The sequence below is a fragment of the Homarus americanus genome, unplaced genomic scaffold, assembly GCF_018991925.1.
Source record: "Homarus americanus isolate GMGI-L3 unplaced genomic scaffold, GMGI_Hamer_2.0 scaffold2539, whole genome shotgun sequence".
In the NCBI taxonomy this organism is placed as follows: Eukaryota; Metazoa; Arthropoda; class Malacostraca; order Decapoda; family Nephropidae; genus Homarus; species Homarus americanus.
Genome location: NW_024725489.1, coordinates 3,107,074 through 3,132,610, shown reverse-complemented (window position 1 = coordinate 3,132,610; position 25,537 = coordinate 3,107,074). Strand labels below are relative to the sequence as shown.

General features: G+C 36.2%; 2 protein-coding genes across 3 annotated transcripts in view; one reads left to right on the top strand and one right to left on the bottom strand.

The window, feature by feature from the left end:
- The window catches only part of LOC121864990 (conserved oligomeric Golgi complex subunit 2-like), a 31,532-nt gene extending 26,118 nt beyond the window's left edge, over positions 1-5,414 (bottom strand). Inside the window, exons 1-4 of the mRNA XM_042364251.1 lie at positions 5,238-5,414; positions 3,195-3,428; positions 1,885-2,000; positions 522-717 (exon numbers count right to left, since the gene is read on the bottom strand). Coding sequence (XP_042220185.1) covers positions 522-717; positions 1,885-2,000; positions 3,195-3,428; positions 5,238-5,315 — 624 coding nt within the window. The 5' untranslated portion in view covers positions 5,316-5,414. The remainder of the gene's footprint in view (positions 1-521; positions 718-1,884; positions 2,001-3,194; positions 3,429-5,237) is intronic.
- Positions 5,415-5,771: 357 nt separating this feature from the next.
- Positions 5,772-25,537, top strand: part of LOC121864989 (CCAAT/enhancer-binding protein zeta-like) — a 42,621-nt gene continuing 22,855 nt past the window's right edge. The window contains exons 1-11 of one of the 2 annotated variants that reach the window (XM_042364249.1): positions 5,772-5,856; positions 8,152-8,438; positions 11,934-12,083; positions 12,375-12,483; positions 14,053-14,244; positions 14,467-14,663; positions 14,813-15,048; positions 18,796-18,931; positions 20,668-20,870; positions 23,738-23,885; positions 25,065-25,271. In XM_042364249.1, the coding sequence (XP_042220183.1) occupies positions 8,154-8,438; positions 11,934-12,083; positions 12,375-12,483; positions 14,053-14,244; positions 14,467-14,663; positions 14,813-15,048; positions 18,796-18,931; positions 20,668-20,870; positions 23,738-23,885; positions 25,065-25,271 (1,863 nt within the window). In that variant the 5' untranslated portion in view covers positions 5,772-5,856; positions 8,152-8,153. Of the gene's footprint in view, positions 5,857-8,139; positions 8,439-11,933; positions 12,084-12,374; positions 12,484-14,052; positions 14,245-14,466; positions 14,664-14,812; positions 15,049-18,795; positions 18,932-20,667; positions 20,871-23,737; positions 23,886-25,064; positions 25,272-25,537 lie in introns of both variants that reach the window. The other variant, XM_042364250.1, reaches the window with a different exon arrangement.

The following is a 25,537-nucleotide window of genomic DNA, read 5'->3' as shown; positions in this document are numbered from 1 at the left end:
GAGAGGCTGACAAAGGTATCTGGAAATATCCTGTATTGAACAAGGACAGTAAATAGTCTTGTCTAGACCCTTGATGTGTGTGTGTAGGGTTTTTTCTAAAAGCTTGTTGTGTAAATTTAGGAAAAATATATTCTTAAAAGGATATTAACTGAAGAAACAAGATTATTTTTCACTTTTCAGATAGGAAAAAGTAGTTCAAAACTGAATATTGTACTTTAGTTACATTAAAAGGGACCAGATTTTAAAAATTTTTGTCTCGGATTCTTCTGATTTAACTTCACTTCTATCACTGAATACAGTACAGCACAGTACTGTACTGGAGTGGTAATAATTATGACAGCTACTTTATTGGCCCAACACAAGAGGAAAATGTCACTGACAGTGATGCTACCAATAAAAATAGGCACAGTACAGGTAAATTTTAAAAGTGGAGCCCCATTGTCTGCTACAAAATTTAGCTTACATGATTAATTATTCTGGAAACAAAAAAAGTTAAAAGTACTGTATATCATATTTCTTACTGGTTTGCAAACATCAAGAAGAGCTGCTCCCTCACTGTGAGACACCAAGAAGTTAAGATGGTTAACTTCAGCAGCTAAACGATCTACGAGATCACCCTCCCCAGGGCCAGAGTCCTCGCAGGAGTCAATATCTCCACATACACTATCTCTTGCATCCCTTCCACCACACTGCAACAGGGTCTCTAATGTCTCCAACCTGTTTATTTTAAATGATATTAATATCAAAATACATATGAGGAGTCTACAGATTAGTTGGATGTATTTACCAATAGTATAAGCATTATTGTTAGGACTCTATCTTGTGTCCTATTTGTGTCCTTCTAGTCTTTATGTGGTACATCATAAGCCTGGACTGGGGATTATCTGGAGACTATATTGGTCTCTGGTACAAGATCATTAAACCTTTGAAGTTGTTTTATATTACAGGACTCTTCCTACCCTTGTTGGCATCAGTCAGAAGAGTTTCAGTATTACTGTATATGTCTTGAGTAGTGTACAGTATCTGGTTCTGTTTCTCTTGGTCCATTTTTAGAATGGATGATATAAAGGTCAAGTCTAAAATTGTTTGCTGACAATGAGACTCTAACTTTCACCCAGAGTGTATGCAAGTCTCAGCCGGAAAACTGGTATATGGTTTACATTACGTGGTACTGTTTATTCTTACTTTGGAATTCATGAACACTTTCATTGACATGCATTCATCATCATGTTTTATGGCCACTTTCCACACCTGCATGGGTAACATTATTCATCAAATTTATATCCATCTCAATTGTTTTTACCTCTCCTATTACCCCACCGCTGAAAATATTCAGTAACCCCGGTGACACCATACATCCTTGACGGAGTCCTACTTTTAACACCTGTTTCATTTGTGTTCTTTAATGGAAAAATTTGATCTGCACATCTTCCTTCTGTGCCTGATACTGTAAATGTAGTATAAAAAGTTTCAAGAGAACTAGTAACAAAAATCCGTATGTCATTTGTCACAATTATTAATAATACAATATTTTGACACAAGCCACAAGATACTAAGTGTGATGAGGAAAGGCAAGGGTTAAAGTGTTACCAATGAGGAACCGCAATTCTTTACATAGCTGCAACAAAAATCCTGTTTCTTTTTTCTAATCCAAAACATGAAAAAAAATTTACCTTTCTGAAGCTGTATATAAGAGACTGTGGCTTATGGAGGTTTAATTAAAACTTGTACCAAAATTTACCATCACTACCCCAATACAATAAAGATTAAAAAAATATATGCATTTACTAACAAAAGAATATTAATACTCTAGTTGAAAAGAATGCACAGAAGCAAAAGGGAAAAAAGAACAACTGAATACAACATAAGGAATACAATATATACCTGTTTGATATTTGTGTAAGTCTGTGTAGTAAGGCTTTTTGTTTGATTAAGGTCTGTCTTCTCTCCAAGTCTTTTGATGTGGTTGAAATGGCATCATCTAATAACTTCTCCACGCTCTGGAAATAAAAGAGTATGTTTAATAGAACAAATTACCACACACCATTCTTCACACAACTTTAAGTGGAGTAAGAACCAGGATTTGATGGTACAGGTATAGTGCAGTATTTCAACTGATGCCCTAAAGTCAAGCAGCTCTTATAACACAGAGCTACTTAATAGGGTGTTCTGGTGCTCAGTTAGCCCTGCACAGTATCAGGCAGAGATAGTTTATTACACCCTCAGGATATACCAATTATCCTTCCCTCCTCACTGAACAGTCCCTTCAAATGAGGGAACAGTTGTCTTTTAGAGACCCAAGAGATCTTATAAGAAATGAGTATACAAATCAGCATGTGATATAATATGCACCATCTTTGGTTTAGGTTATTTCACCAGTTTCTAATTCATGTTCTCCCTGACAGTATACGAGGATTGTTGCATCATACCACCTATCCCCTGATCTACAGGTAGTGAGTCGATTTATCTTCATTTTTTCTTTATTTATCATTTCACCACACATCAGCTTATTAGCCGTTTGAGTGGTCGGTCTATCCAGTGTTAGTACATTAGGAAACCGGACTCTGGAAAACCTGTGATGTTTGGTAGGGTCACACTGGATAACACCCTTCTTATGTGTATCCCTGCCAAGCAGGATTCAAACTCTTGACATACAGTAATAGTGAGAGATACATATGTTACCACTGTACCACCAACACCAACTTGGGTACAAGTTCAAAGTGTAAAATCAGGTTTAAGTAAACTAGGAATGTAACAAAATTGTTAATTTCCACCACTATGGCTTGCCATGCTGAACCTGCATGAAGTCTACCCATCCAGACCCAACCGGCCCTAATGAAGTTTTTAGAACATCACACATTGAGAAAATTAATGAATAAATACTGTACCAAGAAAATAACATTGTGATAAGACACATTCTGTTTGGGCTCTGAAACATGGTTCGACATTATGTACTGTAAAAGTTTTTAGTAATATCTCACTTTAATGAGTAGTTAAGTAATAATGAACACCAAATAAATTGGGTGTTTAAAAATATTAATATTTTGAAGAAAAAATCTTTAATTTTTAAAGAACCTGTAATCTCAAAGTGCTGTCTACAACATGATGGTCAAACATTCCACCAAACTGTTAATTTCTCATAAGTGTTAAGAATATCAATACAGTACAGTAATGTGCTCTAAAATTACTCTTACCAGAACCTCTTCTCTAAGTTGTCCCAATGGAGTCTTCAGTGCTTCAATTAGCCTGTCTAAACCTGTAAGGTTTGTTGACAGGTTGACAAAGTCAGCATAATCACGGTTTATAAGTTCAATCATTGCATTTCGCAGGATCTTAAGATAGACTCCTAGATCATCACGTAATGTTTCCAGGCCACCACTGCCTGCTGCTTGGTGAATACGCACAAAGTTGTCAACAGAGAAATCATTCTGAAAGAAAATTTAAACTTTTTATAGGGTACCCTGTATACAGTATATTCTTCACAATAAGTAAAACGAAAAACTGACACTCAAATTCAGAATCACCATCTTATTTCCATGTTCCAGTGAATTAATGTTCATTATTAATATCCAGTAATATTGTTAGATTTTTACCACCGTGGTATTATATTGTACAGTACTGTACTGTATATGGTAAATTACTGTACAATACTGTACATAAAAATAAACTTAACAATTAAACATCTTGCTCCCAATCTTGCAAAAAATCAAGACCCTCTTGTACTGTACTGTTGAATGGTGGTGTCGATTAAGCAGTAGCTTTAGAAAATGACGAGGGTTTTATATTTTTTGTATTTATGTTATAAACAGAGGGTGTCCACCATGATGCCATTAAAGGTACTCTACAGGACAATAACACTACAGGTTCAACAGGATAAAGAAGCTTTCATCACCACCACATGCAGAGAACTTTAGTGAATGGAGAAAAGATTAAGTTTACTCCAAGAAAAACAATGCCAGTGTTGTATCGATATCATCACAAATTTTTTTCGACCAATCACATTTGAATTTTTTCAAAGGAAGCATTCTGGGTACGGATTTGGGGTATGCCCATTTCGTCACCACTGCTTTCCCAGTTTTGTCACCGCATTCATTCCCATCAAAATATACACGAAAATAACTGTTGCTTGGGATAGAAAATAATATAAAACACAAGACAATTTATTAAAGACGAAAATATCAAATAAAAACATTGTTAATACGCCAGCAATCATCTCACTTAAGCTTGGAAGAAGACAATGACAATTTTTTAGGAAATTAGAAGTGGTAATATTTTTTTCTTCATATTCATCCCACAGCTTCCAGAGATGGACTTGTTTGTCATGATTTGCTTTTCCTGTGCATGATTTTAGCCTGTGCTCAGCAACTAGTTGTAATCGCAAATCAACCTGAAGAAGAAATCACCTTCATTTGTTCTGTATTTTGTTTATTTGCCAATGTTTTAATTGTTTTCTTTATTAAATTATTAATATTCATGTATAATAATAACAATAATTCTTGAGTCGTCTGTACACATGTGTAATTTCTACTCATGTAAAATAATAACTTACAATTTGTCACTGATACCAGCGACTGTTAATGGTGACGAAACAGATTTGTTATTGGTGACGAAATGGGTCGTTGGTGATGAACAGGGTTGGTGATGAGCCAGTGATGAAATGGAGTGTATCCACTGATTTTAATTTCATTGACCAGTCTGACATTAGCTGTGGTGGAAGTTGGTTGTCATTTTAAGTTTATTGCCGAGTTTAACGCGAAAGACGATCATTCTATCCACTTCTAACTAAGGTATTGTACTTTCGGACATGGCGCGGCCCAAAGTTTTAAACTACCGAAACATTTAGGTTCACTTAGGTTAGTTTAAGCTAGGCCTACAGGGGTCTGGGGGCTCTGGGTTAGGTTAGGTTAGGGTTTGTTTGGTTAGGTTAGGTTAGGTTAGGTTAGGTTAGGTTAGGTTAGGGTTTGTTTGGTTAAATGACTCTTTTCGTTTACTCCCCTACCCCAAAATCCCGATTTCCCAGGCTCTTCCCCATTATTGTAGGAGGGGGGGGGGGTAAACACGAGCGATTTCCGCCCAAAATGAAGGTCAGATTCGTTTAAAACACACCAAAATACACTGGAAAAACATACTGGTCAACCCCTAGGGACTCATGTCCGAAATTAAAAATTTACAGATTATTTTGTAAGCTCTTACTCAGGCTGTGCAGTAAACTGTGAATGTATGATCCAAAAACTTACCTTCATAAAATCATCTTTGTCAAAACATAAGGAAGATGTCCCATACAGCTGAACGGGCAAGTTCTTCTCGGCTGCCATGTTTTCCTCAAATTATTAATATCAGTTCATCGGTCAACTGCCCGCCCCATCAGCTGACAGCCAGCCTAGAGGCCCAAACATTGCCACGGTAACAGAGGGATACCTAACTATTCATATTTACCTTCATATTTTAAAATGGTTCATACCACGGTACAAAGTATTGATAGTAACTTTTAGTAATTTTATTTATTTTTTTCTCTTTGAATTATCCCAATTTAATACTTGTAAAATATTGACTTTTAAGCCGTTTCCCTCTATTTCCCTTGGATTCATTAGGCTCCCTATAGTTATCATGTTGAATTTGTCTCCCATTGTAATGTTAAATTCTCAAATGAAAAAACTCTTATCTATAATTAATAATACGTTTTAGTCACATATATTTACAAATGTAATATATGTATGGTATATTTTTTACCAAATTAATTTCCTTATAATAACACATTTTACACTATACAGAGACTTGAGGTGTCCTGGAAACACTGTGGGTTATAGTGTCCTTGAGCCCACTCCTGTGTTGATAGTTGAGACCCATGCTGGCCTGGTGAGTGTGGGGCAAGAGTTAGGAATTAAATATAGGTGTAACTAGAAAATGGCAATGGTCTAGTTTCACAGCCTTTAGTTATAATGTGCTTGAGGATTTTCAAATATAATTAGCACCAATTAATTCTGTAATTTAGAGTTTGACCTTACTTCAACCATGGTAAGTTAGTACAGTATACTTTGCTCTGACTATGCATGTTAAATCTTCGTATATTGAAGACTGCCAGTGAAAATTATCCATTACTCACAATGACTTCAGAGGGTGTCTTGGGGGAGACCTACATTTTTTGTATACATTTGGTAATTGTCAGGACCAGTTGTGCACTGTAACTACTGCACCTACTGTATTAGTCTTCACCATAGAACATAAATACCAGTAAAGCTTCGTTTTTGGTAATTATATAGGCCTAACCTGCTAGCGAAATTGATTGTAAGCTATAAAAACGCCGGATTGTCATTGTTATATTACAGTGGACATTGTTGTAGTTTGTGGAAATATATTAAAAAAATTGATATTTTAAAACTAAACTTTACTTAAAATTTGTGGGTATGAAGAACAGACCTAACCAACAAAACCAACCAAACCTTCCTAACCTTACCTAACTTCCCCGGTATATTAAACAGAAAGAACTTACTATGATATATGGTGAAATTTGACTCATTTTCTGGACATGGGATGATATGGCTGCATTGGCACTATGCAGCCCTGGCGGCTTAGTCCTATATATTAACCATAGGTTTTTGCCCAACTAGATTTGTTATTACTAAAATAGTTTTGATAATGGTAGAGGAGACGGTTAGCATCAAAAGAACTTTATGGAATGGCAGCAAATTTGCAAATGTTGTTTGTATGATACAAAGAAAATTGAAATGACAATGCACAATAGTCAAGGGGTCTTGTCTCCATAAACAATCATTGTCACACTAAGTAAAGGTCAGATTCAAATCAAAACAAAAACAAAACTATTTTAGTATTAAAAAATCCAGTTGGGTATAAAAACAAAATAATTAGATGCATTCTTACTTTATGAAAAAAAAAATGCACAAGTCGTGCATTTTGATATGTTGGTGTTTTCCTCCAGCTTCAGGTAATGAATGCCGACAGAAAATCAACAGCATACAGTTGTCAGACTGAAAATGTTAAAATTGACGAGTTACCTATCACTACTTAATTTATTTTGATGGGTCTGTTCTCACTATATTTTCATTGCTGAGTTTGAATGATAATCATTTCTTGTGCACATGCTTCATATGGTAGATACTTGGGCCCCTAGGCTTGCATTAGTGCAACTCCTTTGAATTGTGTGGTGATAAATTGATGGTTGATTTTGTCCTCCGCTGAATGTATGTTTAGGAGCCACTCGGTCTGGGGGGGACTTGTCTCACTTCTACAAAAATACATAAAATTACATCATATCATAGTAAGTTGTTTCTGTTTAATATCCTGGGGGGGAGGGCATGGGGGTAGAGCCCCACAGCTAGCTACATTAGGTAGGTTTCTTTTGTTACTTCAGTGCGGTCTTCTAACAATGTCCACTGCAAAATACAGCAAAATTGCAGCATTTTAAAAATAATTTTCTCTGAAAAATCAGCGTTAGGTATGTTATCAATAATTGCCCAAGTAATCTTCAACTTTCTTCTCATTGGAAATCATCATCATCAACATTTTACAGCCATTTTCCACACTTTCATAGGCTATCTGATGGCAGCTCTCCATGCTGTATGGTCTCTTTCAGTCTCTTGTCAGGTTCTCAACTCTTAATATCATTTCTTACAGCCTCTCCCCATGTCATTCTTGGACTACAACGGACTCTCCTCCTCTCTTGACCCAGTTAGTCTTATCCATTCTCTCCACATCCCCAAACCATCTCAGCCTGCTTCTATGAATTTTGCCAATACTCTCAATACCCAGTTGCCCTCTTAGCTCTTTCGGCATCACATTACACATCCATCTCACTACAGCTACTCCCATTTCAACTCATCAAGTCTACTTATATCATCCACAAGAGATTAACCTGAAAATTTTGTTGTTACGATCTAAAAAACTTAAATTTGTCTATGAAAGAAACTGGCTATTGCTGCAGTATAATTTATCATTATAATTACACCAACAAGATCTACAAAACCTAACTTACCTGGTAATCTCCAAAACCTATCCTAATATAAAGTAATAGTTATACCTGTACATATATCAGACCTTTAGTGTAAATGCATACATTCAGTACAGTATTGTACTGTATTGAAATCAGTAGTTTGTGTTTAAAGGGTTTTCTCTATTATTTAGTTTATGTTTCAGTGATGGGGAAAGTGAAGAGAGACAGGGCAAGGAACACCTCCCATCTTGGGCCCCAGGATGGAAAAGTGAAGAAAATGAATCTAGTAAAGCCAGATGATCATGTCAAGACAATGAAGAAGATCTCCAATAATTTTATCTCAAATACCAAGCATAATGTACAAGGTGTTGAAAATAAAAAATTGCAAGTTGAATCATTAGCAAATAAGAGAAAGAGGAAAAAAAGCAAAAATAAGTTCAAGCAAATACAAGATGATGAAGTTTCCAGCACATCAGCAATAATCAAAGAGGTACAGTACAGTATGTTCATCTAGAATTACTATTTAGTACTGTTTTACTTGCATTTCAGATATCTGGGAGTGATTGTGTTAGCACATACAGTGGTTTGTTGCGAAGTGCACCTGAGAGTACAGTGGTCCCTCGGTTAACGAACACAATTCGTTCCAGAGGGTCGTTTGTTAACCGAATCCATTGTTTCAATGGGATCTTGGGTAATTGATTCCAGCTCATTGAAAATTACATACAAAGTAAAAAAAAAATGCCGTAAAGTACACTTACTTTGAGGTGTGTATGTAGAAGGTTCCTGGTTGATGATGCTGATGGGAATTTGAAGTGGGGGGTGGAAGAGAAGAAGGGAGAAGAGAAGGAAGTGGGGGTGGAGGAGAAGCATTTTACTGCTTCTTGGAAGGTGAGTCACCTTCCATAATAATGTCAGGAAACTCTGGACTGACAGATTCTCCACCATGAACATCCTCTCTCCTTTTTGAAGTGGAAGGCTGAGGGGAAGCATCTTTCTCCCGCTGCCTTTTAGAGAAGAAACTGTCAATTTTTGGTTGTGGAGCATTTCTCCTCCTGATCATTAGCTGGTTCTTGAAGAAGGAGACCACTTTTTCCTCAACAGTACACAAAATCGGTTCTGTTTTTTCCACACCAGGGTGCCTTGAAGTCAGTTTCCTGAACATCTCCCAGTGGTGAACAACATCTTTTAATTCTGAAGAAGACATATGGTCATCACTTTCCCTTTCCTCCTCACCACTGTCTGTTTCTAACATCTCATCCAGTTGTTTCAAGTCTTCAGGAGTAAGTTCCTGCTCATGAGACATCACAAGCACTTCAATCCTCCTCCACTTCAAGTCCCATTGACTGACCAATGGACACAATCTCCTTGTCCAACTCCGTTTCTTCCTCAAATCCCTCAAAATCGTGGACTGCTGTTGGCCACAGTGCTTTCCATGCAGAATTCAGGGATCGAATGGAGACTTCTTGCCATGATGGCACGATCAATTTTACAGCCTCCAGGATGTTGTATTGCGTCTTCCAGAACTGTGCCAGTGTTAGATCAGGATCAGTGGAAGTTGCCTGATGACACCTTCTGAACATTTTCTTCATGTACAGCTTCTTGAAGTTGCTGATTACATTTTGGTCCATTGGCTGCATAATTGATGTAGTGTTGGAGGCAAAAACAACACTTTGACAAAGTCAAATCAAGCCTCCAAATTGCTGGCAAGTTCAGGGTCATGACCACGGGCATTATCCAGAAGGAGAAGAGCCTTTAAAGGACGTTTATTGGTGGTTAGGTAACTTCACAGAAGGGCAAAACACCTCAACTGCCCATTCATTAAAGAGCTGTCTTGTTACCCATGCCTTATGGTTGGACTTCCAATAAACTCCAAGTTGTCCTCTTACCACCTTTTGTTGCTTGAACACCCTGGGGTTCTCAGAGTAGTAGACAAGCATAGGCTTCAGTCGGAAATCCCCTGAAACATTGGCACCAAGCAATAGAGTGAGACGGTCCTTCATGGGTTTATGCCCCGGTAAAGAAGTTTCATCTCTGGTGATGAATGTCCTTTTGGGCATTTTCTTCCAGAACGGCCCGGTTTCATCCACATTGAACACTTGCTGTGGAAGTTCCTTGAACTCCACTACAAATTTTGCTGCTCCTTTTATCTGCACTGGCAGCTTCACCAATCCTAGCAACACTATAAATGTCACTTCTTTTCTTAAATTTATCGAACCAGCCCTTGCTGGCCTTAAACTCTTCAAAGTCGGTTTCAGAAGAACTAGGTTGATCTTCCTTCAAATGTTCTTATATTTCCCTAGCTCTTTCACAAATAAATTCATTAGAAATTGAATCTCCTTTCATTTGTTTTTCTTTAATCCAAATAAGAAGTAACCTCTCTGTTTCTGCAATTAATGATCTACCTTTAAACACTCTAGTAGAGTTATGTCTCACTTTCACTTTAAATTTCTCTTTCTGCGCAAGAATTGTAGACACAGTTGATGCCGACATGCCATATTGTTTACTTAGTACATTTGTTCTAATGCCTTCTTCATGTTTCTTAATAATTTCCTCTTTCACTTGAATTGAACTCACCTTTTTAGATTTCTTTGGACCCATGCTGGATTCAATACAGTAATTTCACCACTAAAATTTTAAGTTCACTAGCTGTAATTAAAGATTATTTTGTTTAAATCAACACTGCACTGCGCTATATATTATCAATAGGTTAAATAAATTTCAGAATTACCAATAAGCAAGATGTTTCCTCCACTGTACAGAGAATTAAACAGACGCTTTGGTGGGTGAATGAAGTGGCTGATGGGCGAACCAAAAACTAGTTCCCTGTACTGCATATATTATCAATTATGTTAAATAAATGTTAAAATGACTAATAATTTTAATATAAAACTTAATCAAATTTTTGTTCGTTAACCGAATTGAAGATTCGTATGGAAGGTAATTCGTTAACCGAAATATCGTTAACCGAGGGACCACTGTACAGGTAATTGGGAGACTGAGAAATTTTGGGAGAGACAATTGTATCAGATGAGGCAAAGTTTGGGATATACAGTACAGGGCAGTGTTGATCTGAGATTATTACAGTGGGGTCACAATATTTCGTGGGTTATGTACCAGATGTCATCGTAAATTATCAAATAAAAAATATTTTAATTTGTTTAAATGGAAATAATTAGTTGGGTTCCCGAGTCCAAGAACTACAGACTGACCTCGCAAATTCGTGTCTCAGAAGTTGCTTTTCCATAAATCTGTGCATTTTCTTGAGCGTCCCCAATTTCTGGTTGGACCCTGCTAATCCGGGACTCAATAGGCTGGCAGCTTAGATGGTTTGAGACGCATATAGTGAATACTTAATCTTATGGGGAAAATTAGGATATTTTCCACAACTACTAAAAGTCTTCAGTAATGCTATTCAAGTTGTGGAAAAAATATTATAGTTATCACAACCTGTACTAAAATGTACAAAGTTAATTACTAAAAAACATTATGTGTAGTGCAAACTATGGGATGTTTATACTCAAATTAATCGCCATCTTACAAGAATTCCAGCAATGCAAGTTATATTCAACTAATAATTTGGGGTAGATATGTGTAATTTATATATTTTTTTTAATCATTTACATGCACACAATCCTACATACAGAATGTGTAAAACAAAAAGGATTATCCTAAGTTCAAAAATGTAAAAGGAATGTGAGGGGTCAAGAAATGCATGTGTTTGTGTGATGGCAAAGATTTTTGGCCTTTAGTCCTGAATAAAATTCCTCCTCCTAGACACCTTTTTTATTCTAAAGGATGGAGACAAAATTGGGCTGATATAATTTTTATTTTTTTTTCAGTTAATGTAAGAGTTACAGCCTGTAAATTCTTCTGAAAATGCTTGAGTTATAAAAGTCTTGCACCTGTTTTCATTCTTTTTATTTTAGCATAAGGAAATAATTGGCTTTGCTATTTAATACTGTACAGCCCAAATATTTTGTTACAGAACTTACAGATGCCAAAATCTTCAGTTTCCACAAAATTTTTACATCCTTGTAAAGTTAAGTCAGACGGTGTGGATTTTTCTCTTCTTTGGCTCAACTATAAACCTCGTTCTACTCCTCTGATAAAAGCTGGAAGTGATTGGTACATGCAGGTAAGCCATAAAAGGTTTGAATTACAAGTTGATGCAATTGAAGTGAGTGATACATTGATGTAATTTTAATGTCTTCATATATCATTGCCTTTGCCATATTTTTTTAACTCTTTAGATTTTTATAGCCTTATATACAACCTTGTCTTCGTGTTTGTACTCAGATAAATTCTTGTACTATGCTCTACTCATATGCCAGGTCTTGACATATAAGTGCCGGTAGTAACTGTTTGATTTTATAATTCTTACATACCTTGATTATTTCACTAGAATTAATTAACTTTTCCTTTCCAGCTTATGACTGAAGAGCCTGAGATCATTCCTACTGATCCTCTTATTAAGCAAAAGCTAAAGGAATTAGCAGCTGAAATTCTTCAGCACGATGTTATTAATTACAACAGGAGTAGGTAGCAGAATTTTTTTGTTTTATGATGAATATACAGTTGAATAATTGTTTCATAATTGGCAGCTTTATTTTCATCTACTTGTACTTGAAATTTAAGGAATGTACTAAATCTCTTAGGCTAAATGGTACAAAATAATTACCATACTGTACTGTAAAACTGTATTACCAGACGAGGTTATCATCTTGTTGCCTTCTGTGCTTGTTAAGTGTACAGTATAATGTTCATAATTTATCAAGGCAGGTTCTGGCAAATATGATATACAGTACTGTATATAAATAAGTTACAGTACTGTACTGTATTCAAAACTTGTAGAAAACATTATAACTGCTGAACAGGATTATTCATTAAACAGTACAGTAGTACCCACAATTGAACCCACAGGGTACCGCGGAAAGTGAAAACCGCGTAAAGTGAACAACAGAACATATGGGATTAATTCCAATAGAGACTGGCCCACCCCCAAACTCCACTTTTTCCGACACAATTCCTATGTTGTAGTAAAAATAACATCTAAATTTTATGATGGTATGCTCACACAATTAATATTTAAGAGAAATACAGTCGCCAGGTTAATGTCCATCAAACTCAAATGGCTCCTACCTCTCTGAGAAATTGGGTGAAACACTAGATTTTAACGTTTAGTAATAAATAATACCTCAGACTAAAGTTAGGATAATATAATTGACATTTCTGGATTCCTTGCAGGTCAGGGAATATTTTGAATGTAAACTTCATATATTTTGCACAAAAGATAAAATATTTCCTTTGTGTAAACCAAATTATTACATTAGATCTAAAATTTGTATGTCTAATGCAAAATCCATGCTGTTTATATTCAAAATGATCATCATATTGTAAGAATTCCAGCAATGTAAATTATATTCTGGCCGGGTAATTTGTATGAATTTTATGAGCTAAAACAAATATCTTCAGTAAATAAACAAAGAAATATTCTTCAAGGACACTATCTGTCAATCAAAATACCCCACCTCCCCCTCCCTCCCTTCCTACCCCCCACCCCCACCTTCCCTCCCTACCAGAGAAGGATTGGGAGAAAATAGTATATTTATATTTTTAGTAATAAATAATAACCCAGACTAAAGTTAGGATAATATAATTGCCATTTCTAGATTCCTTGCAGGTCAGGGAATATTTTGAATGTAAACTTCATATATTTTGCACAAACAATAAAATAATTGCTTTGTGTAAACCAAATTATTACATTAGATCTAAAATTTGTATGTCTAATGTAAAATCCATGATGTTTATATTCAAAATGATCATCATATTGTAAGAATTCCAGCAATGTAAATTATATTCTGGCAGGGTAATTTGTATGAATTTTATGAGCTAAATAAAAAAATAAACAAAAATTATACTTCACTGTGCCGTATATGAGTAGATGCACCGCGGAAAGTGAAAGTCCGGTTCTGGCAAGGTACTGCGTAAATGAGAAAAGTAAATGAGAAAATCGCAGAAAGTGAAACCGGGGTAATACTGTATTTAGAAAAAAAAAGGATAATTCCTGAATTTTTCATGTAACCCTGAACATACTTATTTTTCAGTTGAAGAAAGGGGGTCAAAAATGCAAGAGGTTAAGTTTAGAAAAACTGTGATGTCCCATGGCACATCACGAGATAAATTAGCTGCACATGTCCTAAGGTGTATGGACTCCCCAGTTCACAGTTTGAGTAACCTCAACTCTCTTATAGCTATGGTGACACCAAAAGCTAAGAGTGGGTATGAAGAGGCCATGAGTAAGTACTGTACTGTACCTAGTTTTGATAAGTAGATCCTGGTCATGATTTTGATTGTCCTTATGATAGTTACTTTATTGACTTTCTAGGGAGTTCACCCTTTTCCAAGTAAATATCTCAATTGAAATGTATAAGCATTAATTAGAAAAAATTTCCAGTGGATTTGTCCTTTAGTGATCCATATGTATGAAATTCCATATGAAATGTAAATTTTATTTCCAGGTTCACTGCTGGAGCTGTTTCAGTCAACCTTTATGCCAGGTAGAAGACAAGCTAAGAAATTTGAAGCCCACAGCTTCTCTTGTTTGGCCCCTGTCATTGTCACTAATCGTGAGATAGCAGAAAAACAGCTGGCATTCTGGTACTTTGAAGATCAGCTTGCCTATGTTTATCAGAAGCTTGTCAGACAACTCACTCAGGTTAGTTTGTAATTTTGCAAGAGAAAGTACTCAGAGAGTCTGTGTTGCTCTTTATTGTGATCATCCTTCATCATGTAGAAAAGATTTTTCATGAATGAATAAAAAATATACATAGTCACTCAAAAGCTAATGATAATTTATTTGATCAGGTTGCTCATGACACAGTGGACAAGAACAAGTTGAAAGGAATACAAAGTCTTGTTGATTTGTTGAAAAGTAATCCCAATCAAGAGCCTAACCTTATTGTGGAGGCTATTATTAACAAGTTAGGTGATCCCTCAAGAAAAGTTGCTGCACAAACCATGTACTGGTTGAGAACACTACTTCAGAGACAACCAGCACTCAAAATCCAAGTTGTAACTTCAGTTGAGGTGATGCTGTATAGGTGAGAATCTTTATAGCTATTGCTTGGTAATTATTTATTAAGTTAATACCTGTAGTGCATTTTCTCGTGGAATGTGCACTAGTAAATTATCACCATTTCATATGCAGTTGTCTGTTGTATATTAGAAATATTTTAATGTACAGTAATTTTTAATGACAGGTAGGCAGGTAGTCTTTGATTACCTCAGGGAGTTGTGACCCTACCATGTTAGCTGCTCCTTCCCTGTGGGTGGGTGGGTGTTAGGAAGGGCCTTGAGTGATAAAAAGTTGCTTCAACATGCCCAATGCAACTGAGTTACCAGAGCTGTGCTTATCTGCTGATCTCTTCTGCATTTTCTGGCCTGCTGCACCCTGGGTTTGCATTGGTAAGCATTGGCTTCCCGTTCTGGTTTACAGTATACAATAGCTGCCATCACATAATCATTGCTAACCCATGCAAGTATGGAAAACAGCTGTAAAATATTGATGAAACTTTAATGCTATTTTTTTGTGGCTCATTTGTAATTGAACTTGTCCTATCATAGATGGTGAATCTAGTTTATCTGAATGTTTAGCTTCTGATGTTCTAACAGACCAAGTGCAGGTTGGTGACAATATTCATCCCTTCAAAATTAATTGAATTAAAACTGATTCAAAGTAAACTACTGTATATTTTTCTTGGGAGTCTTCAGGACTAGGAGGGGTTCACATTATGAAGCTTCATAAGCCTACATTCATGACCCATCCAAGGTAACCCACCCAAGAAATCATAAGTTAGAATCCTTAGGCTGCAGACAATTGGCATTTTGAACAGTCAATTTTGCCATTAACTTTAGATTTATCTTACTATTTATGATATCTAGTCATTTGTTTGCATCTCTTGCATTTCATGTTTAAAGTTAGAGGTAATTGCTCTAACTTAAGCTGGCTTGTTGGAATCTTTCTATTTGACCCAATGCAGAAAAAATCTTTTTCACTTATACCTGTAGGAGAAATGTAAAATTTCAAAAATTGATTACTTCCAGTCCCATATCTTTAGAGGGCACTTTGTGTCTGCAGGATTAAAACTTTTAGATGTCAGTGTCCCGAATTACCTTGTCTTTTGCCGAACATTTTCAGGATTTAGAAAGGGGCAGACATTGATTGACTGGTTGAAGCAACCTTTTGGTTAAAGAAGAGTGTACAGAGTAGTTCTACCTTCTTATTCCTTCCAACTATTTCCTCCTCATATTCCAATTCCTCTTCTCTCATAGAAGTCCTTGGTCAGACTGAGGTTTGTCAGTACTGTAGTTTTCTTTGTAGTTATATATTTTGATTTTCATAATTCTCATATTTATTTAGTTCTAGTGATCAATTTCTTGGAGGTCTTGTTCAATCTGTTGTCTTTTTTTTTTACAGTGTACAGATTAATGTAAATAATTAGATTCAATAATAATATCCTTATAGACAGTGTCTGCAATTTCTATCTTGGCATTTTCATATAAGGAAGTTTATGCCCAGTATTTTGTAAATGGAGGAGGAATTCTCAAACCCCATTTTATGGCCAAGTCTGCATTAAACAACAACTTGTTTATTATTTCACAAAGTCTCTTTGTTAAAAACCCAGGGAACTTCCTTGACATTGTTGGCCGAGTCTTATCGATTGCTTGGTTAAACCTTGCCATTGCACTAACGCCTTAAAATGGGGTCCTGGAAGCAAAAGTTGCTAACTACGGTAAGGCTGTAGGCTAATGAGTCATGATTTCACATCAACTGTTTGTACAGGTATTCTGCTTGTCACTTTAGATATTGGCCATAAGCTGTGGTCACAGGACCGACCTGACGTTCCAGTTTACTTCATAGTTGCCTCATATCTAGCCAATGACTGATTGCCTCTTGTAGAGTGGGCTTAACATTTCCCTCAGAAAGCTCACTAATGATGCACTGCCTCTTAGTGTTTGGGCTCATGTTGTGCTGGTCAGCTAATATACTTTAATGATATACTGTGAGATACTGTACTGTACTATGTTTTGATTTTGAACCAAAATCTAAGGCCCTGAAATTCAAACCAGAACTAACTGATCCGGAATGGACTTGGAATGAATGGTATTTTAGGAAAAAAGTTACTTGTTAACTATTTTTTAAGAGAATTGACAAAAAACCTGTTTATGGTCCCTGGCTTTACAGAACACTGCCTAGAAAATGCTGACTCGAAGACTTTAAAGTTGTGTAGATGGACATTAATGCCCTGAGTTTTAATCACTTTCTTCCGGTGACGAGGGTTGTCGTGTTCACATGCATAATTTTAAATGCGAAGGACCCCACACTGCAGCTCATGACGGAGAGGGGTGGCAGAAAAACGAACTAATAATATATAATATTGGAATTTGAAGAGGTGGCTAGTAGCTGATCTTTGTTACCCTCTTTGTATTTGTTTTATTGGATATACAGTATATAGTAAATCAAATTAATGAACAAAGAAAAACGTAATGGTAATTTTATAATTGGTTTCTAACAATATTTTTATGGCCAATATTAAGAAATTTTCAAAAGACGTGTTTTATTTTACTGCCAAGTGCAACCTCGTTCAGCTGCTGAGTCATCTCATCCTACAAATGCTGGTACTAATAAGATAAGTACATTTAAGATAATTTATTAAACATTTTAGCAGTTTTGTGAGTTTTTGTTTGGAAAATATAAACTGGCAGTTTTCTGGGCTAGAAATCTTAAAATATATAGAGCTAAATTTCATTGGCAGGACATCCACCACTAAACTTTATGCAACATATATTAATAAAGTAAACACATTGAAGGTAAATAATTGAACTTTTTAGCAGTTTTGTAAGTGCATTTTTGTCTGAAATATAAAAAAAAAATTCCTTGTCAAGTTAGGGTAGTATACTAAAATCTCCCATGTTGATGATAATCTGTGTGCAGTCTTTAATTTGGGCACCAGCGTTTGTAAACAAACACACCTCCGCCATACCAACCACATAAGTAAGATGACCTATAATGCATCAGCCAAGGTGGACAGACTTGCCAACTTTACCCTTGACAATCCCGCAAGGAGGGGAAGAGGTTCAAGTAATTAAAACTACCGCTTGAAGGAACGACTCCTACCTGTGGGTTCTTTGTGGAAGATGGTGATTAAAACTCCAGGTATTAACCCTTTCCTTCCCCCACTATCTGAGTTAGAGAAGGAACTGAATTGACTAGATGAAGTTGAAAATGGAAAGGAAATCAAATCTTGGTAGGCCAAAATGGATCTACTAGTGTATTTACTAATCCCCTGTGGATCAGTTTCAGTCTCTTAATTGGTAACTGCATTTGAGAGGGAGAGAAAGGACTAGTTTCAATTTCTAAATTACTTGCAGAATTTACTGAACCTAAATTGGTTCAGTGGAAACAGTAATGTGGTCCAGATCCAACCACATTCTCATAAATCCGTTTTTAAGTTAAGTGATTGGTTTCTGAGTTAAATAAATAAACATGAAGACATTTAATTTTGGGTTTTTAAACCCTAGACTTTTGTGACACCTACCTGGTACCCATGAATGCCCATACACTTGATACCACTAGAAAGGTTAACTGTTGTTAACAATGTGAAGTTGGTCTGTCCTTTGGAGGCTGTAGGCTAATCTATTTGAGGAGCTTGTATTCAGTGTCTCTTGGGGGTCATAACTGTTTTCCTGCTGATCCAAAAATGAGGTTTTTGTAGGATGTATTAATTTTTCTTACTTTGAAACTGGGTTTCCTCAAATGTATTGATTTTAGGATTTTCTTTTTTCAGGCCAAATGTGAATGAAAAAGCTCAATACTACTGCCTTTGCTTTTTAAAAGACTTGATTTTCTCCGATGATGATAACAGGCTTGCTGCAGAACTTCTTAAACTGTATTTTGGTTTTTTTAAAGCTTGTACAAAAAAGGTAAGTAAAATAACCTAGAATTAGGAAGCTTTTTCAGAAATTTGGTGCATTATGTCTCATGAAAAACTCCCTTAGTAACACATATGTTAGTTAACTCTCTCAGTTGTACAGATCTACATTTTACATTTGGGAACAGTTCTACAAACGTGTGAGATAAATCTGGGTTTCTCCCGCCCTGTTTCAAATGTCTTTGAGCAGCCATAAGCCATGTAATGATGCAATATATCATCAGTATTAATTCACCCTCAGAAATTTCACAACTGTTCAGTTACCTGACAGACACTATGCTAGAAAAAAGTTTATTAGGATGTGTATCTGACAGCCTCAAGAATGATTCTGTACCTGTGTGTCTGGTAGATACAAACGTAAATGTACAGTGGTCCCTCGGTTAACGAGCACAATTGGTTCCAGCAGGTTGCTCGTTAACCGAAACCATTGTTTCAATGGGTTTTTGGGTAATTGGTTCCAGCTCACCGAAAATTGCCTAAATTCAACAAAAAAGGTAGAAAAGTACACTTACTATGAGGTGTGTATGTAGAAGGCTCCTGGATGATAATGATGATGATGTGAATTAGAATGGGGGTGGAGGAGAAGGGAGAAGAGATGGCATTGGGGTGGAAGAGAAGTCACCCCATGGCACCATTTCACCCATAAAATTTTAGTTCTCTTGGTGTAATTCAAGATTATTTTCTTTAAATCAACACTGCACTGCATTATATATTGTCAATATGTAAAATAAATTTCAAAATGACCAATAATTTGCTTGGAAATACAGAATAAAAGCGTTTAGTTGAAGAGAGTCTCAAACAAGATGTTACCTCCAGTGAAAACAGAGAGAGACTAATGCCTGTCTGCTGTATTAGCAGGCTGGATGGCACACCAGAAACTAGTTTCTTTACCTTCAATTATGTTCAATAATTGTTAAAATGACTAAGGAATTTAAGCCCTAAAACCGATTACTGTATTGGCGGACTAATACTACAGCTGGTGGACCGCCAAATGCAAGCGAAAACATGTTGAAGTCAACTCGTAAAAAACTCGTTAATCGAGGGATTGCTCGTTAACCGAAGTTAAGAATCTTATGGAAGGTAAATCGTTAACCGAGGCGCTCGTTAACCGAGGGATCACTGTAGTGATATAGAGGAATGAAATGATGATGATGTAAACACTTGGTCTACACTTCCTCTTCCTTTCTTGAACCCAAACAATTCTTCCACTAATACACTCTCAGTTTGTATCAGAATTCTCACATACAAAGACAACCACACTTAAAATCAGTATTTATTCCTCTATATTTTTATACAGTACATTCATTCAGGGCAGCATTCCCTTTACATAGGTGATCTATTCATACTCTGCCATTCCTTTAGTACCCTTCCCTCTATTATGCCTAACCTATTCACTCTTTATCAGTTCAATTCTCCATCTCCCATTTTTAACACTTTCATAGTGATTCCATCCATTCCAGCTAAGTTCTCTCTCCTGTGGACATAAATTTTAGTAATATTCCAGCTTTGGGAATGATCTTCCGAGATAATTTAAATTCTAGCTATCGGAGAGTTTCGGGTTTGAAGGATTCCGGCTAACGGAGATATTACTTTTAGATTCCCAGTCAAAGGTTTGGGTCCATGAGAACCTAGTTTTTAATCTGTAGGCTATACACAGTTAGTTGCTCAAGACTATCACTGAGTTAAAAAATGTAGTAGATTTGAGTATATGATTTGTTTTTTCTTTAGGGAGAAGTGGACACTCGACTTATGAGTGCCCTGTTGCGAGGGATCAACAGAGCTTTCCCCTACTCCCGGCTGGAAGGCAGTGCTTTAGAGGAAAAGCTTGACACATTATACAAGCTATGTCATCTTGTCAACTTTATCATAGCTACTCAAGCTCTTCAACTGATATACCAAGTATTGAGCAACAAGCAGCAAATTTCTGATAGGTAAGATTATAACTAATGTGCCTTATGTTTGGCAGTCATAATTAATACTGTACTGAGTAATTTTTTACTGAAACAGGACTAAGGACATGACCTCTTGAATCAGTCAGACTTTGGTTGCTTTTGTGTATAAATACTTGTTAATAGTGGAATTGTTGAGAAAAAAAAAATACTTGGTGTTGTTTAAATGTACCATTGAACAATTGGACCAGAAGAAAATATGTACATCATGATTTCTCATCCAGCTTCAGGGCTCCTAAGCTATAGCCAAGAGTCATAAACCCAAAGATACACTTACACTGCAAAATTAGTACCAAACTTTCTATCGCATATTGACAAGGATCTTTTCCAGTTGTCTACAGCCTTACAGTGAGAATTACAGTTTTAAATATTTAGACCTCCATTATCATGTTTATGTTGGATATCGATTTTGGTAGTTGCCTTTTAGTTCTGATGATAAATTTGCTCAAATTTTTAGAAGCTTTTCATTATAGAAACTGTTGCCAAAGCAATCCATGAATCTTAAGAGCATTTGCCCAACTCTTAAGGAATTAATCTAGTGACTGTAAGTAAAACTAGCACCTTCTACTATCGACTTCCATGACTGTAGAACATGGTGACTGTTCTGGGGGCTAGTCTACTGGAAGACAACTGCTTCCAAGAGCTGATGACCCAGGATGCCAGCCTGTCATTGTTGCTTTATACCTTAATTGGCCAAGTTGCCCAATTGGTAAACACTTGTGCACTGTCCAGTCCCCTCAGCTTGCAATATTCTCTGAAGAATATATCTCTGCCATCTGAAGACAGAAAATATTAACTGCTTTCATATTGATTTTTAGATCATGTTTATCCTTCTTGAATGTGACTTGAACAGTTGACCACGTGTGGTTTATTTGTATTTTAGTAATTTTTATATATTTCCTTTCGATTTTCAGTCCCCAGATTGATAATGAGTATGTGACGTAAAGAAGAAAGTCCTTCCCAGGTTCTTGTTATTTGTGCAGCCCATTTATTTTCTTGCAAACATACGTGTCTCATAATGATGAGTGGAATCCATTTCCACTTATTTTCTTTATTTGGTTAGGTGTTTGGGATCATTGGGGGTTGTCGGGGCTGCCCTTGTCTATTCAGTAAAAACCCTCGAGTACTGGACTAATTAAGCCACAGCGATAACGTTAATCAGACGGAATCTTTTATTCGGACGTCCATATCAGCAGGGAGGCACAACTGTACAAAACAGTAGCCAGTATATTACACTTACACATGTTGGCTTATTTAAGCTCATATTAAATTAGTTCAAGTAAAATAATGATACTTATGATATACTTTCAGAAAATTCAGTTATTTTTATTTAAAGTGATTTAGATGTAAGTAAGGGTCTTGATAGAAGAAACTTTCAGAGCCACAAGAAGATTTTTTAAGGTTCCCTACTCATGACATACAGTGTATGTGGCATGGATGGCCTTGTGCAGTATGAGATAAAGTGCATGATGTGGATGTGTACAGTATACCTCTGGCAATGAAGTGGATATGTTCATGAAATCCCCTTCATTGTCATAGGAAGATTTAACAATGATGTAAAAGGGAATAGGTTCTAATCCTTCTTTATTCTATATTTTACATACACCAAAAATGAGCAAAAAATGCTATAGTAAACAATGAAAATAGTACTGTACATAGCACTTCATAAAATACAATAGCACATATTTTATGTACAATACAATAATAGCTCCTAGAACCATCCTATGGGTGACACTGAGAGTGGATAAGTTCAGCCAGCCAGCCAGCTGACTTGAGAGACACCTGGCTGTTTCAGTGTACAATATGTTGTGATCATCACTTTGGGGAGAGCGTGATACATATGTTTTATATTATATTACCTTTATTTCTATTTCACATTTAGAGTACTGCCTGGCGAGTCGACAACATATCTAATTTAGTGAAGATTATACGGTTATGTGAGGGACCCACTTTCAGTGGAGATGAAGTGGATCACACTTACTACACTATGCCTTCAGTATTTTCAGAGTTCCAAATTTTTGCAGTATCTCAGGAACATAGCAGTAATTGTTGACTATGGCTAGGCACTTCAAGTTATCATTCATGGTAAGGCGCTTTCTGCTCTTTGGAGCCTTATCCGAACATAATTGCCTGGACATTTTTCTTACAATGTATGTTATTGATATGTCACAAGAGGCATGTCTGCACTGAGTAATAGCAACGCGCATAGACTGAGTACAGCTTGGCTGTTTTGTTGTGATTCAGGCGGGAATGTGCAGTCTACACCGCATCACTCCACAATAATAATAAATGACATGGAAGATATTTGTTTGAATATTTAAATATTTTTTCTTGGATTCATGTTGTTATTCAGACGTGACAGTACTCAGGTGGTCTGGTATTCTGTGTTTTTTACTGTACTGTACTTTAGTAATCTCTGTGCCTCAGTTTGGTTACTGCAATAATTCATATATGCAAGAAAGGCATTACTGTATTGTGTTTATCTTTTCTAGTGGATTAATTTTGACTCAGTGTTCATTTTGCAAACTGATGAACTGCCTTTGTCAACATACGTTGGTTTTGATGGTATAGTAATTTATATTTTGCAGTCCTGTATGACAGTCACACCAGCCTAACAGAATTTGAAATCACCCTTTTAGCCTATTTTGACCTGTATTTCCCAATAAATACAGGTTGAATCATTTATCCAAAATTCCTAAAACCAAAAAACTCCAAAAACAATTCTAGAAGGCACAAGTGGTGTTCATCATCCAGCTGACCTGAGCTGAGCTGAACGCGCCCGACCATTACCTTTCTTATTTCTACCAAGTCATAACTGGATAATGCAAGCCCAATCCTTTCTTTTTCAGATTTTATCAAGTGATGTATAGACAGATCCAAGACCCTGCCTTTGGAATTTCATCAGCAAACAGTGCCTTTTTGAACTTATTATTCAAGGCTCTAATATCCGATGGGTCACTGCAAAGGATTCAAGCTTTTATCAAGCGTCTGCTACAGGTAAAGTATAGGGCGGCTGCCACCCCCCCTTAATCCAGCCTTGTGAGGGTCTCCAATACTCTGCATTTACTCATCAAATTTTGATGCTCTACTTGTTAACAAAGTTATGTCTAAGTTATTTACATGTTTATGTGTATTCTGGTCAAAGGTGTCAGGTGCACTTAAGCCTCGTCAAGGCAGACCCTGCTTAGGCGGACTCCGCTTAAGCCGGACAAAATTATTTGTCAAAACAATAATTTAAAAATTAAAATAGTTAAAAAAATAAAAATAAAAAAGTAGGACACAATTTGTCGTAAGATGACATATTCGACATAAGCTAAGTTTTCAAGGGAGAAAGGCGGACAGACCCCATGATCCACCCACGTTAGTAAACAAAGGGACACATGTCACGTGCTCAGTCATAAATTAGCATTGCCCGTGATAGCATCACTTCTGCTCTCTCGCTCCGTCATGTCCAGCTGGATCTGCCTTCCATTTTTGGGGGTAAGTGTGCAGTTCTTTATGTACATTGCTTTTTTTTATTAATTTTTATTAAAAACATATAATACATTCATATAAATTGGATACACTGGTGTACTTTTTTTTTTTTTTTCTTTCTCCAAGGCGGACAATCTCTTATCCTGGACACCCCTTCCCCCCATTAGTCCGCCTTAGCAAGGTTTTACTGTGTTTGTATCCACATTTTCATCTATCCACTTAACAGTAATTGGTATTAAATTTAATGACTTACTGACATAACTACTTACAGTATAATGACTTTACTCCATACACAAGGGCTCTGTATCTTGTTTGTCCATTTGTTTCTCAAGTGTTTTATGTAATTGATGGTCAGAGTGGGACCTTAACCATAATTTTTCTTTCCATGATATATTTGAAGCTGAGCATTTTTACAACTACTGTATATGACAACTTTAAGGATACAATCTCACAAAAAAGTGAAGGTTTACTGTATTTCCCAGAAGTTATTAAGTATTTTGTTGGCTCTCGGGTATAAATTATTGATCAATGTGAGCTTTTGAAATTTCCTTCGAGGATAAATAGAAGAATGCAGCGGTAGTGGTACTGTACATTGTAATGATTTTTGTGTGCCTCAGAATACTCTATTTTGTAAGTAGAAAAACATTTATTGAACATTAATTTCTAATTAATTCAGCCAATAACCAAGAATTTACTTTTCAGACAACACAGTACCTGAATTCACACATGACATGTGGTATTTTGTACCTTATTTCGGAAGTAATAAAAGAAAAACCAGGACTCAAGAAGATGACCCAAACATTACTACAAACCAATTTAAATGATGATGATGGCTTAGAGGTCTTCTCAGATGCAGAAGACATAGATGAAATTGAAAATCAAGAGGAAAGTGTTGAAAATATTAATAAGGTAAATATAAAGTGAGACTATGACTAAAAGTTTATGTCCATAGGAGAGAGAACTTAACTGGAATGGATAAATCACTGTGAAAGTGTTAAAGAAGGGAGATGGGAAAGTGAACGAATAAAGAGTGAATAGGTTAGGCATAATAGAGGGAAGGGTACTAAAGGAATGGCAGAGTATAAATAGATCACCTGTGTAAAGGGAATGCTGCCCTGAATGAATGTATAAAAAAAAATAGGAATAAATACTGATGTTAAGTGTGGTTGTCTTCG